This window comes from Schistosoma mansoni, chromosome 1 (assembly GCF_000237925.1).
Source record: "Schistosoma mansoni strain Puerto Rico chromosome 1, complete genome".
In the NCBI taxonomy this organism is placed as follows: Eukaryota; Metazoa; Platyhelminthes; class Trematoda; order Strigeidida; family Schistosomatidae; genus Schistosoma; species Schistosoma mansoni.
The window spans coordinates 60,007,630-60,021,063 of NC_031495.1; the positions used below are offsets into that span (position 1 = coordinate 60,007,630).

At 35.3% G+C, this 13,434-nt stretch overlaps 3 protein-coding genes across 3 annotated transcripts in view; 2 read left to right on the top strand and 1 right to left on the bottom strand.

Annotated features, from left to right (window-relative positions):
* Nucleotides 1-478: 478 nt before the first annotated feature.
* On the top strand, nt 479-652 carry Smp_200160 (uncharacterized protein; the record flags this gene model as incomplete). Its single annotated transcript, XM_018795056.1, has 1 exon — nt 479-652. The coding sequence occupies one exon, from the start codon at nt 479-481 to the stop codon at nt 650-652; it is 174 nt and encodes a 57-aa protein (XP_018649406.1).
* Nucleotides 653-6,166: 5,514 nt separating this feature from the next.
* On the top strand, nt 6,167-6,792 carry Smp_122020 (putative bucentaur). The gene has a single exon (XM_018795057.1). The coding sequence runs from the start codon at nt 6,333-6,335 to the stop codon at nt 6,711-6,713; it is 381 nt and encodes a 126-aa protein (XP_018649407.1). The 5' UTR covers nt 6,167-6,332; the 3' UTR covers nt 6,714-6,792.
* Nucleotides 6,793-11,583: 4,791 nt separating this feature from the next.
* The window catches only part of Smp_122030 (sh3-containing grb2-like protein 1 (endophilin II)), a 34,261-nt gene continuing 32,410 nt past the window's right edge, over nt 11,584-13,434 (bottom strand). Inside the window, exon 10 of the mRNA XM_018795058.1 lies at nt 11,584-12,287. Within this exon, the coding sequence (XP_018649408.1) occupies nt 12,198-12,287 (90 nt within the window). The 3' untranslated portion in view covers nt 11,584-12,197. The remainder of the gene's footprint in view (nt 12,288-13,434) is intronic.

Genomic DNA, 13,434 nt, shown 5'->3' on the forward strand with positions numbered 1-13,434 from the left:
ATAATACCTATGAATAATATCTATTTCAACAACCATATCTCATGTTATATATAAAGTTTCAGTTGTGCCTAGAATGGGATCAGTAATCAGTTTAAAGATATAAACTATTATTATTATTATCACTAAAGGCTTCCAACTGTATTTAAATCAGTTGAAAATACAATTATCAAGTAAGTTATAATGTACTGAAAAATCAATATAAAGTGGTAAGAAAAAAAGAGAATTTACATTTCGACTATCTGAAAAAAGGAATACAAATTTATTGTAACTGGCTTGATGCAAAAGCTGGGATTATTTAAATTTATAAAGTTAAAAAGAGAAAATACCATAATTTAAGTTTTGTTCTCTGAGTCAGTGGCTTAATGGCGCAATCTTCATTATCGTTATGGCCAAAATAATCAAAGCTTCCTTCATAATGAATAACAGCCGGAACCTTTCATCTTAGTTACTAATAAATCAAGATAAAAGGGTGGGTGATATGACTTGTGGCCCAGTGGATACCCTGTTAATGTATAACGTGATAATACCGGCAATTAAAGAGCCGCGAATTACCGATCAGACCAATGATACACGAAAACCGTACGAGCAGCCTATAGTACTTGTCGGTCCTACTTCTGCCGAGCCCAGCCAGTTAAGTCCAAAACACCAATAACAGCCTCTACGGTATGAATCGTTATATTTCAGGCATACTAAGTTAATATATCAATCAAACAGACCACATTGAACCATAAAATGGAAAATAACATTTGTAAAAGATTCAGCTAAATGTAGCTGTGAATAAGGGATATAGTAAGTGATAGACAGGGCATAATTCAGGAATGGAAATCATATAACAATAGTTTATAGTTCAAAATAAAGCTTATAATAAGGGAGACACAAATATGAATAGTTTAGTTATTTAGCAATTATACGATAAAAAATATATGCATAATATTGGTCCACAAATGGATCCCTAAGTTACCATTCACTATTCTTATCAGGACATAACAGTGAGTTTATGTTTTCTCTAATTGGGTGTGACATTTTATGAGATTGGTCTTATTCCCAGTGTGACTTTTTGAGACTGACTTTATTCTGTATGATATTCTAATTACTACGTTAGTGGTTTGACATTTTCCACTGTAACATTACCTCAGGTCAATATGTTTGTATCACTTAAATGTAAATTTCCTTCAGTATAACAAGTGTGAACAATTTCCAAATGTGAGTTATATTCTTCGTAATCTTCATATATGTTTCACAACAAACCCTTCTATATTTCCAATTATATGACATTTATTAACTAATCGCCAAGTATGTGTAATATAAGTATATAAATCAACATATAAATATAAAGTTTGTAATTTATTTCCAGCCGAGTACCTTTTATGAGAAATCTTTTCAGTCTAATGCGTACAGTATCGAATTACGAGTCATTATAACAAAACCCATTGATCAACACTTCTCATATTTAGTGAATTTGTAACATGGTACAACTATCATTTAATGTGATGAATTTATCATTTTGCAGGTTACTGCTCTCTACCAGGATTTCAGAGTATTTAGCACCAACCCAATCATTAAGTAAATAACAGATCACTGACATTTTGGATGAATAGCCTTTGAACAGAACTTCATTTATGACGGTTAGCAATAGTATACACATGCACGAACATATATTAGCAATAGATTAGATTATAAATTTTCAGAATTGGACGAGACTATAACTTATGAATGAGCGAATCAGAAGCGTTTGAGAGATCTCAAGGTCACGGCGCTTATTCCAGTGCGCAGTACTCACGCACGATCAGTTTACAGATTCTAGAAAAGTCATTTATAATTGTGCCGCTACAGCAAATAGGATTATTAAGAAGTCCCTTTATTTGTGATTGCGGTAGTCTAATGACTCCTGGACCTTGTGCAGACTATCGTGATGATGTTGTGTTTTGATGTTATATATGTTGGAGGAAAAAATCTACTAGAACGGAAACTTTTTTCTCTCGATCCCGATTGAGACTAAGACAGACTATAATAATTTTTGAAAACTGGACAGTAAAGACACCAGTAGCACTGGTTGCAACGTTTTCAGATGTTACTAAAGCTTAGTAGTTTAATGGTATAAGTATTGTAGAGATATATATATACAATAAAAACGACCACGTTGTATGAGTCGTTTGAATGAGTTGGGAGAATCGTAGAAATAGACGGAACGGTCGTTAGAAAACTGAAATTCAATAGAGGACGAACTGTTAAAAAAGAGTGGTTAGGTAGCATTTCTATAAATTTACTTAACAAGTCCTTGGTATATACAATAGACCATCTCAAAAAGAACACTTCCAGCGCGTTAGAAACCAACAAGCTACAACTATAATACAAATTATACGACAGTATGTGCAGCCGAGAACCGCAATATACACAGATGACTGGAGAGCATATCGATGCTTACATAGACATGGTTATGTGCATCGTGCTGTCATTCATAAGCGGCATTTTGTAGACCCCACCACGAGAGTACGCACCAAAAATACAGAAGCAATGTGTTTGAGACTAAAAGAATTTTCGCGACCTTATCATGGCTGCAGAAATCGACTATTATGGAGTCAAATGGATGAGTTGCTGTATCGTATGCATTACGATTTCAGAACTGCAGAGCCTCTTTCTAACCTTGAAAAGTTTTTAAACCATGTTAAACTTCCACTTTTATTTTTCGGTATTGTATAATATATTTTTACTCTATACCGACTGGTTTTTGATTGACTGAAATTTCTCAAGGTCACTTAAGATTCTTTCTAAGGTCATCCATAAATTATAGTCTCGCCAAATTCGATTATTTTAAGTGGTTTAGGGTGGCTAACAGGAACCGCTGGAAATAGGTTTCGTATTAGTTGGCACATGTCAATAAGGCATGCCTACAAGCTTGATAAAACTGGAGTTCCATAGGATTTGAACTCACATCAACTAACTTCACATCTAAGGCGTTACAGTCAAGCTATCTTTACCGCAACTGACTTGATCGATAGAGTTGATTCTCACTAATGAACCAGAAAATCATCACAATGTTCATCATTCAGTGATGATTTTTATAAATTGATTATCTACCATTCTTTGTACGCATTTATTATAAAAAAATACGGAAAGCACTCTAATCATTATCTTAGAAGTCATTATCCAACCTTTCAGATTACTACTTCAGATCTTGTCACATTCATGGTTTTTGTCTTGTATCAACTTCAGTCATTACCATTTTTACTACTCACATGTTAGACCGTCAATAAACTTTTCATTAACTGTTTTACAGATAATGAAATCAATAAAAAATTTCTAGGTTCTTCAATAAATTATTCAAAATGATAACAAAGAATAAACGAATGAGTTAATGGGTTTTAATGAACAGGAACTCATCATTTTACATGAACACAAATGAAACCACCACCACCACAACAAAAAAAAAGAAAATTGAATTTATTTCTACCATACAGAAAATGATCTAAATAGAATGTTATTCAGCTTATCATGGTAACTAAATTTAAAATTCTTGAAATATCGACTGAAATTTTTTTAAAGTTATTTATAGATGAATCAATTTTCTTAGGTATTTGTTTTAGTGACAATTATGATTGGAGAAAGAAAGTATAAATAAAACTTTTATATAGTTAAGATCATGAGTCAACTGAAGCTAGACTACCAGGGAAAACCTGGACGGCCGTTTCGTCCTATTGTGGGACTCCTCAGCCGTGCGCATTCACGATCCCGCCTCTCCGTCCAGTGCTTCCAGGTTTTCCATGGTGGTACAGTATATTGTACTACACAATAAGAATAAATAATACTCTTAAATCAATCATTGTTAATCAATATGGTAGACTTGATCATGTTTATGTCAACAGATTGACGAAAAGAATAAGTTAAGTCGGTAAACACTTCAAAATTCTCCGCAAATTACGTTTTATTTATTTTTATAATCATGATTTCGTTAAATTTCAGACAACAATTCTATTTGGCTGAGTAGTTTGTATTTGATGTGAAGATAATTTTTATTACGAATCGATATCTACTGGTAGAGAATCACTGATGGCCAACAAACATTAGACACGTTTATTGTTCCAGATTGAGAATACACAACAACACAGAACTACAACCTTGCTGAACGTCAAACCTAATAACTTCAGTCCTTGAGTTGACCGAGTGGTTAAGACTGTGCACCTAAGATCCTTGGGACTTATTCTAGTGTGGTATTGAAAACTAATGCCATCAAACAATTATATGATCTGGCAACTTAAACCGATAAATATGTATGCCAAAGTCAACATTTCTTACGAACATGTTGCGTCTCTACCACTGAACCAAGGACTGAAGGTAATCGACTTTTATAAATTAATTGTCTAATAAAGATTGTATTGCTTATAATTATATTAATACATGTTTGATTGCCTGAATAGTGCTAAATTATCCGGTAAATAAGTATGCAAAACACACATATCTACTCACAAACCTTATTGATTATGGTATAGAATAAGTGATGGTAATGCTGAATAAAAGATATTTTTATTGTCATGGTTATATGAATGTGTAGATTGTTAGCAAAAATAGAATTATATAATCTGAAACAGCATTTATTTCTATGTACTAAATATCATACCTACACAATTTTTGTTACTTAAATAAATGAATGCATCATGTGCCTGATTAACTGTACTTCGAGAAAGAAATGAATACTGATTGTTTGGTAGAATAAATGCAATAAGAAATGAATACGATATTGAAAATCGAGTTAAAAATGTAAAATATTGATAGTTTTAGACCACAACGAAGGCTAGGTTGAAGTTTCATTTTCAATTTTCTGGGAGGTAATGTGTTTTGCGCTTGTTTAGTTGACAGATCTATACACGATATGTCTGTGGAGCCAGGATCTGACTCCAATGAGATCGTATGAATGTTTGTTGTTAAAATATAAATCCTGCCTATCCTTGTATGTAATAAATGACTTAATACATATTGGTGAATAACGGAATTAAGTAAATCAAATACGAGAACGGATTTCGAATACATATATTTTGAACACTCATTGATCTGGACAGGAAATCAGAGGGATGAAGCGAATAGAAGAGAGCGAAGCGAAAATGACGCACATTGGAGATGGCGGGTAAGCCAACTCGTTTTAATCGATAGTTATAGTCAGACAAGAATAAGTAACAGACGTGATGAATAGGATAAGAAGTGTACACACATATACGCTCATATAAAAAATAGGATTAATAAATGAATAATTAATGAGGTCAAAACGTGACTCATGATGGGTAGGTAAATTGGCTTGTCCTGAAGCGATAATAAGGTATATGGGCTTAACATATCGACCGACACTACAAGTCAAATACAAAGGAAAGAACGTTTTGATGTCGTACACTAAAACGTTGGTCATGGAAAATTATTAAAGGACCGAGCTTATCTACTCTATGAAATCCCAAAGGAGTGATAATCTGGCCCTATGATACAGAAGATTTCTCAAATTATCTGCATGTCAGTTCTTTCTTCAAAGGATAACCCCGATAACATTTTTCTAATTCATATTTTCGTAATGGTTTTTGATATCATCAGATTTGTTATCGCCCTTAGTTTGTTAACTGTCATCTGCCCCAAAGTCATTAGACGTTGTGCCTTTTTTCAGTTTTTGACTGCTACTCGAAATTTGAAATTACCCTGAAAATCCTATTTTTAGTGTGTTATGAATTTTAAAAGAGCAGGCCGTATGCCAATTTGTTGTTATTTTATGCCCGGCTTTTTATCATGTGATGTATCCACCAATCAACTCCGCCTGTAGCTCTTCTATAGTTACCGCCGGTCCCAAGCCCATACAAAGGAGGAGGGTTGGGCATGGAGTTAGCCACCCCATAGGAAAAACTAACTCGCTAAAAAACCGCTAACCCGAACAAATTATTCAAACCATTTAAACTCTGCCCTGGGAGATGGAGGAATAATTACGACGCCTCATGATGAAAGCCGAGATTTTTCGGAAGTCACGAGGCCGAAGCCCCTCCTAACAACCAGAGCAACAATTCACATAGGCACATGGAATGTTCGATCAATGTGGGAGGACCAGTCGAATAGCTCTGGAAATGAGGAGATACAACTTGACGGTTCTCGAAATTAGTGAAACCCACTGGACGCAAGCTGGACAACAAAGGTTAGGTAGGAGAGAGATGCTGCTGTACTCCAGTCACGAAGAGGAAAATGCTCCACATACTCAGGCAGTTGCTCTGATGCTGTCCAAAGAAGCACGAAATGCACTTATACGATGGGAATCTCACTGATCCACAATTATCAAAGCATCATTCAAAACAAAGAACGAGGGAATCACAATGAATGTTATCCAATGTTATGCACCCACCAATGATAGGAACGACGACGATAAAGATCAGTTCTACCCGAGACTGCAATCAATAATAGCTAAGTCCTCAAGAAAGAACCTCACAATCCTGATGGGAGATCTAAACGCTAAAGTCGGAGTGAACAACACCGGATATGAAGATATAATTGGACGACATGGGCTAGGAGAGAGAAATAAAAATGGGGAGAGACTTGCAAATCTATGTGCATTTAACAAATCGGTTATAGGCGGCACAGTATTTCCACACAAACACATACGCAAAGCTACATGGGTCTATCTCGCCGGATCATACCATAGAGAACCAGATATATCATATTTGCATCAACAAAAAATGGAACAATGGAAAATATGAGAACAAGGAGAGGAGCTGACATAGTTTCAGATCACCACCTGGTTGTGGCTAAGATGAAACTAAAGCTAAAGAAAGACTGGACAACTGGATAAAACGGCATTACATGGGTTCAATACAGACTTCCTTCGAGATACTAACAAACTCAACGAATTCAAGATAACTCTCAACAACAGGTTCCAAGCTTTACAGGATCTACTGAAAGAACAAGAAACTACGATGGAGGACAACTGGAAAGGGATCAAAGAGCACTAACTTCAACGTGTCAGGAGCTGCTAGGTCGCAACAAGCATCACCATAAGGAATGGATCACTATGAAAACCCTAGACAAGATTCAAGAGAGGAAGAACAAGAAGATAACAAATAACAACAGTCGAACACGAGCAGAAAAATTCAAGGCGCAAACAGAGTACTCAGAAGCAAACAGGCAAGTGAAGAGGAGCTTTAAAGCCGACAAGCAGAAATACATGGGAGAACCAGAAACGAAGGCGGAAAAAGCTGTAAGAAAAGGAAATATAAAACAACTGTATGATACAAAGAAGAAACTAGCAAGAAGATACAGTGGACCGGAGAGACCCGTCAAGGACAAAGAAGGAAAGACAATCATGGAGATTCAAGAACAGAGGAATATGTGGGTAGAATACTTCGAGGAACTACTGAATAGACCAGCCCCATTGAATCCACCGGATATCGAGGCAGCACACACTGACCTTCCTATAGATGTCACTCCACCAACGATCGCAGAAGTCAAGATGGCCATCAGACAAATTAAGAGTGGGAAAGCAGCAGGACCTGACAATATACCAGCTGAAGCACTGAAGTCAGATATTGTAGTAACAGCAAACATGCTCCACTTTCTATTCAAGATTTGGGAGGAGGAACAAATGCCAACGAACTGGAAAGAAGGACACCTCATCAAGATATCAAAGAAAGGAGATCTGAGCAAATGTGAGAATTACAGAGGCATCGCACTGTTGTCAGTACCAGGAAAAGTTTTCAACAGAGTGTTGCTGAACCGGATGAAAGACGCAGTAGACGCCCAACATCAAGATCAACAGGCTGGATTCCATAAAGATCGGTCGAGCACAGACCAAATTGCGACACTACGGATCCTCGTCGAACAATCAGTTGAGTGTAACTCGTCACTATACATCAACTCCATCGACTATGAGAAGACGTTTGACAGGAGAACATTATGGAAACTTCTTCGACATTATGGAGTTCCTCAGAAGGTCGTCAACATTATCTGAAACCCATATAACGGACTACAGTGCAAAGTCGTGCATGGAGGACAGCTGTCAGATGCATTTCCAGTAAGGACCGGAGTCAGACAAGGCTGTCTACTCTCCCCCTTCCTCTTTCTTCTGGTGATTGACTGGATTATGAAGGCCTCGACATCTGAGGGGAAGCACGGAATACAATGAACATCTCAGAATCGATTTTGTCTAATTTTAGCACTGTGCCAAAAACAATGACGTTCGATCGGTATGAACAGTCTAGCGTCTTCATTGGTCCCTTGTCCGCCTAGCCCTTCCAATTGAGTCCAGAACACTAATTACAGCTTCTGCTATGCGAATCATTTATTTCAAGCATACTCGATTTATATACCAGACAGACAGATCACATCACACCATAAAATAAAAAATATTTGTACAAGATCATGCCAAATGTGACTGTGAACGTGGGAGACAATAATCAATAAACTGAATATAATTTAGGGACGGTAAATCGTATAGGTCAAAATGAAGCTTATAATAAGATGAATATAGATATACACAATCTAATTATTCAATAGTTAAACAGTAAGAATATATATAGAATAATCGTCCAATAATAGGTCCCGGAAGTTACCCGTGCTTATGTCTTCACTAGGATATAACAGTATATGTTATTAACGTTGAAATGTTGTTGTGTCAGACGTCTGATCTCTTAAACCTCCCATTCATATTAGATGAATTCCGATCGTTCCGTAAATATAATTTATCACAAACCAACCAGAAACTCCAAACCACAATCGCTAACGCATGCCTAGTAATAATTTCTCAAATAAGATACAGGAGATAAACAGTGAATACATCTGCACTGTTCTCGTCAGTTTGGAAAATTATTTGAAGTCAAACCTTTAACCACTGATGTATTTTATATTTCAAGTCAACTATAAGAAAATTTTCTAGCCCGACCATAAAGTACTGGTCAGACATTGTCGTGGACATTTTCAAACATTTGAGAATATGTATGCAACTGTTTAGTAGTGATATATGGGAGAAAATTTCATACATGTTGTACCATATAATAATGATCAGAAAAAGTATCTAAGAGCCAAGATTAATAAAAGAAACAATGGAAAGCAGCTTAGTAAAACATGAGTAATTGCTACTATCTGGATTCTTTCCAAAAGACTAGTGTCTAGAATCATTCTAGAAGGCGATTGTCCAATATCCATGACTAAATTTTCGGTTTATAAGATGGTACCTCCGCCTGTAGAGCTTCTAGGGTTACTGCACATCCCAAGAAAAGATACGGGTTGAATATGGGGTTAGCAACATAATCCCGCGGAAAATAACCATGCTATAAAAACGCTAAGCTGAATGAACAAATTCAACCAATTAAACCCTACATTGGGAGTTGAAGGAAGAATTATGATGCCTAACAGTGACAGATGAAATTCTTCAGAAGTTACCAGGTCGATGCACTTTCTCGGAATAAGTGGAACCCCTTGGACCCAAGATGGACGGAATACGATAGATTTGGGAGGTGCTCTGATGCTGTCCAAAGAAAAGCGTAAATCACTTATACGATGGGAATCTCACGGATCCAGCATCATCAAAACAAAGAAAAAGGGAATCACGATAAATGTTATGAACCCATCAACGATAGCAACGACGACGATAAAGATCAATTTTGTGAGAGGCTGTAATAGGTCATAAAGAAGTGCTCAGGAAACAACCAGACCATCCTGATGGGTACCAGGAAAAGTTTTCAACAGAGTGCTGCTCAACCGGATGAAAGATTCAGTAGACGCCCAACTTCGAGATCAACATCAGCATTCCGCAAGAATCGTTCGTGCACAGACTGAATCGGGACAATGCAAATCATTGCTGAACAATTAATTGAATGGAACTCATTACTATACATCAACTTCCATGACTACGAAAAAGCATTCGACAATGTGGATAGGAGGAATTTATGGAAACTTCTTCGACACTAGAGTGAATAACTGGGAAAATCGTCAATATCATACGGCATTCATACAACGTATTACACTTCAGTGTCCTGTATAGAGGACAGATGACAGACACATCTGAAATGAGGATCGGTGTCATACAAAGCTGCTTTTTCCTTCTTCTGGTGGTTGACTGGATTATGAAGACCTCTACACCTAAGGGAAAGCACGGAATCAACTAGACGATTTTGACTTCACAAATCATTTGGCCCTTCTCACTCATACACACCAACGAATCCGGATGAAGACAACCACTGTAGCAGAAGCCTCTGAATCAGTAGGCTTCAACATAAACAAACGAAAAACCAACATCCCCAAATACAACATAGAGAACTCCAAACCAATCACACTTGATGGAGAAACTCCTCTGAAACAGGTGGAAACTTTCACTTACCTATCTGCACAACATCATCGATGAACAAGGAAGATCCGATACAGACGTAAGGACAAGCATTAGCAAAGCAACAACAACATTCCTACAATTGAAGAACATATGGAACTCAAAATAACTGTCTGCAAGCCAACATCAATATCATAATCCTCAATACGAACGACAAGACAGTCAGTTCTATTGTATAGAGCCGACACTTCAAGAACTATTACAACCATCATCAAAATGGTGCAAGTATTTCTAAACAATTGTCTATGTAAGATATTGGATGTCTGTTGATCGGATAACATCAGCAACAAACTACTGTGGGACAGAAGAAACCAGCTTCCATCTGAAGAGGAAATTGAGAAAGGACGTTGGATATGAATAAAACATACATTGTGGAAATCACCAAACTGCATAACCATGGGAGCATCAACTTGACATTCTGAATGGAAACTGAGAAGAGGAATACCATAAAACACACTGCATTGGGAATTGGAAGCAGAGATTGAAAGGATGAATAGTAATTGAAAAGGACTGTCGGGGACAGTGTTAGATTGTGAATGGTTTTGAGTTGTCGATGCTCCCTCAAGAGGGATAATAGGTTTTCATATAATAAATAATCTTTAATGAGATACTGATAGTGAAGGAACTTAATGAATTTGTAAGGTGATGGTTAGATTTAGCCTACAGGAAACCTTGGGTGTGGATTTTGTGATATTCGGCACACTGCGTCAGGAATTGGATACAGTCATGAAAATGATGAATAGGAACGGAAAATAAGTGGAAAGGATTATCCAGGACTGAGTTGCATGGAGAATACTGGTGGACGGCCTATACTCCTTCACGAAGAGTAACTGGTGTAATTAAGTGAGCTATTAGGTGTTATGTTGTCACTTTTTTTGTATCGCATAACATGAATGCACAATTTTTATTATCTATCTAAAAGTAACAACTAATTGTGTCACATGATATATTTTCGGCTTCGGACATATATATATATATATATATATATATATATATATATATATATAATATGCTGACTAACTGATATATGTGTACATACTACGTAATGGTGTCATACTGGCTAAATTAATTAGAAGAATTAGAGACATTGAAGAAATAAATAATGTTGTTCCCCTTATCATTAAGACATTACTCATTTACAAGTTGAATAACATTAGCTACTGGTAGTGGTTTATGTACCCAATAATAATCAATGTTAATAATAATAAATCAGCAACAACAGCTGACTTCAATAAAAGAAAATATTAAATACATATATTCAGGGCATTATTAGTATAAACTAAATGATTTGCTAAAAAAGTAAATGAACAATGAGAAAAATAAAAAAATTCTGGCATTACGTAAACAATCCTAAAAAAGAAAATATAGTCGTTGGACATGATTAACAAAATAAAGGCTTGCCGTAATTAAAATGTTCGAAAAACAAAAAGAAAATTAGATAAAAAGAATAATTTTACATAATAAATAACGAAATAAACAACAGGTAAACGGTTATTTATAAAATACAATGGCACTTAATTAATGATAATGTTTCAGGCACAATTAAATTAGATGGAAGACGTAAGAATAGAGCAAGGGATAGAATAATTACTCTGTTGGTAAAAACTTTGAAATTATTGTCTTAATTCTAATGGAAACTAGATAAATACATCATTTGTAATAGTCTATCATTTAGTGTAACTTGTATGTGTATATTCAAGTGTGTACTCGTTAACGAATCATAAGCAAAGAGAGAGAAAATTAAAAAAAAAAACAGCATGCTAACAGTGATAGCATGGAGGAGGGTTAGATGAGGCTTAAACTGGAAATAAAACTTCATCATGAAGGAACTGAAAAATCGACTGCATTAAAAAAAAAACGAATTTCATGGTAAAGGACAAGTTACATGGACGAAATTTGTTGGGAAATGACCTTCTTGTCCATTTAGCTCACCCAAATACCAGTTATCATCAATCTGAATTTTTTTTTAGGAAAAAAAAGAAATGAACGTACATAATGAAGAACAGTTGAGGACAAAGTAACAGTAAAGTACAAGGCGACGCCAAGTCTTGGGTCTAGAAGTTATTTTATATGATACAGAGAATTTAATAGAATAATTAATTTTTGAAATGAAGTGAAATGTACTATTACTGATCGATCTGTGTGTTATTTTTAAACATTATCTCCGATGTTTACTTTATGCTTTGTACTATACTATGTATTCCGTAATATGACACAATTTGTGATTATTCTTAAATCTAGAATATTATGTTAAAAACAGCTTTTATTCCTTTCACTGAAATACATTGAATCGATCTCTCCAACTTTTCGTTATTTTGTATATGATACTCATTTGAATTTTGTTTGCTTCATTGACATAAACACATAGTGTTAGTCGATTAACTGTACACAAATGTATAATGCTGTAGTCTTAGAAAGATTTCGTAGTTTGGCCTTAAGGTTTAAATGAGTAACTTACTTGTCGGATTATATTCTTAGCAGGGAATATATAATTAGCTTATCTAATTTAGCTGGAAAAAATCAACTGAGTTTCGAACCCTATAGAAAACCTTTCTAAGAAAATAAGAGAGGGAACTTCTTTAAATCAGAATTCACACAGAATCCGGTTGGTGAAGTTCTCCAATCAGCAAGATATTTCTTAAATACTGACATCAATAAATATTATACCTTACACATTGTTGTTAAACCAATTTCGTTAACTTCAGATTGGTATATGAACACAGGATGTTAGTCGAATAGAGTACAGATTTAAAAAACCAAACAAGCTAGACTAGCCATTTTAATTAACGTATAAAAAAGAGTTGTACGTTTGAAAACTACTACACAGAAGAATACATTTAACTCAGTAACAAAACACAAGTTCTTAGATTATCTTCTTAATGAATAAACCTTCAAGATTTCATAAAACTTCATACAGTGAAAATGAACAGTTGTATATCTGCAACCAGTGATTCGAAGTCAAATGCTTGAACTATCAAATCTAATCTTCAGAATAACAAGAACACCACTAGAAGAAAATCAATACTTACACATGTTAAGTGCACAAATAAATATTGAGGTATTACAAAATGACATTTTATTAAAAAAGGAAATTAGTTAGT

Coding starts and splice junctions, on each gene's coding strand:
- Smp_122020 (XM_018795057.1), top strand. CDS start 6,333: ATGAATGTTATCCAATGTTATGCACCCACCAATGATAGGAACGACGAC.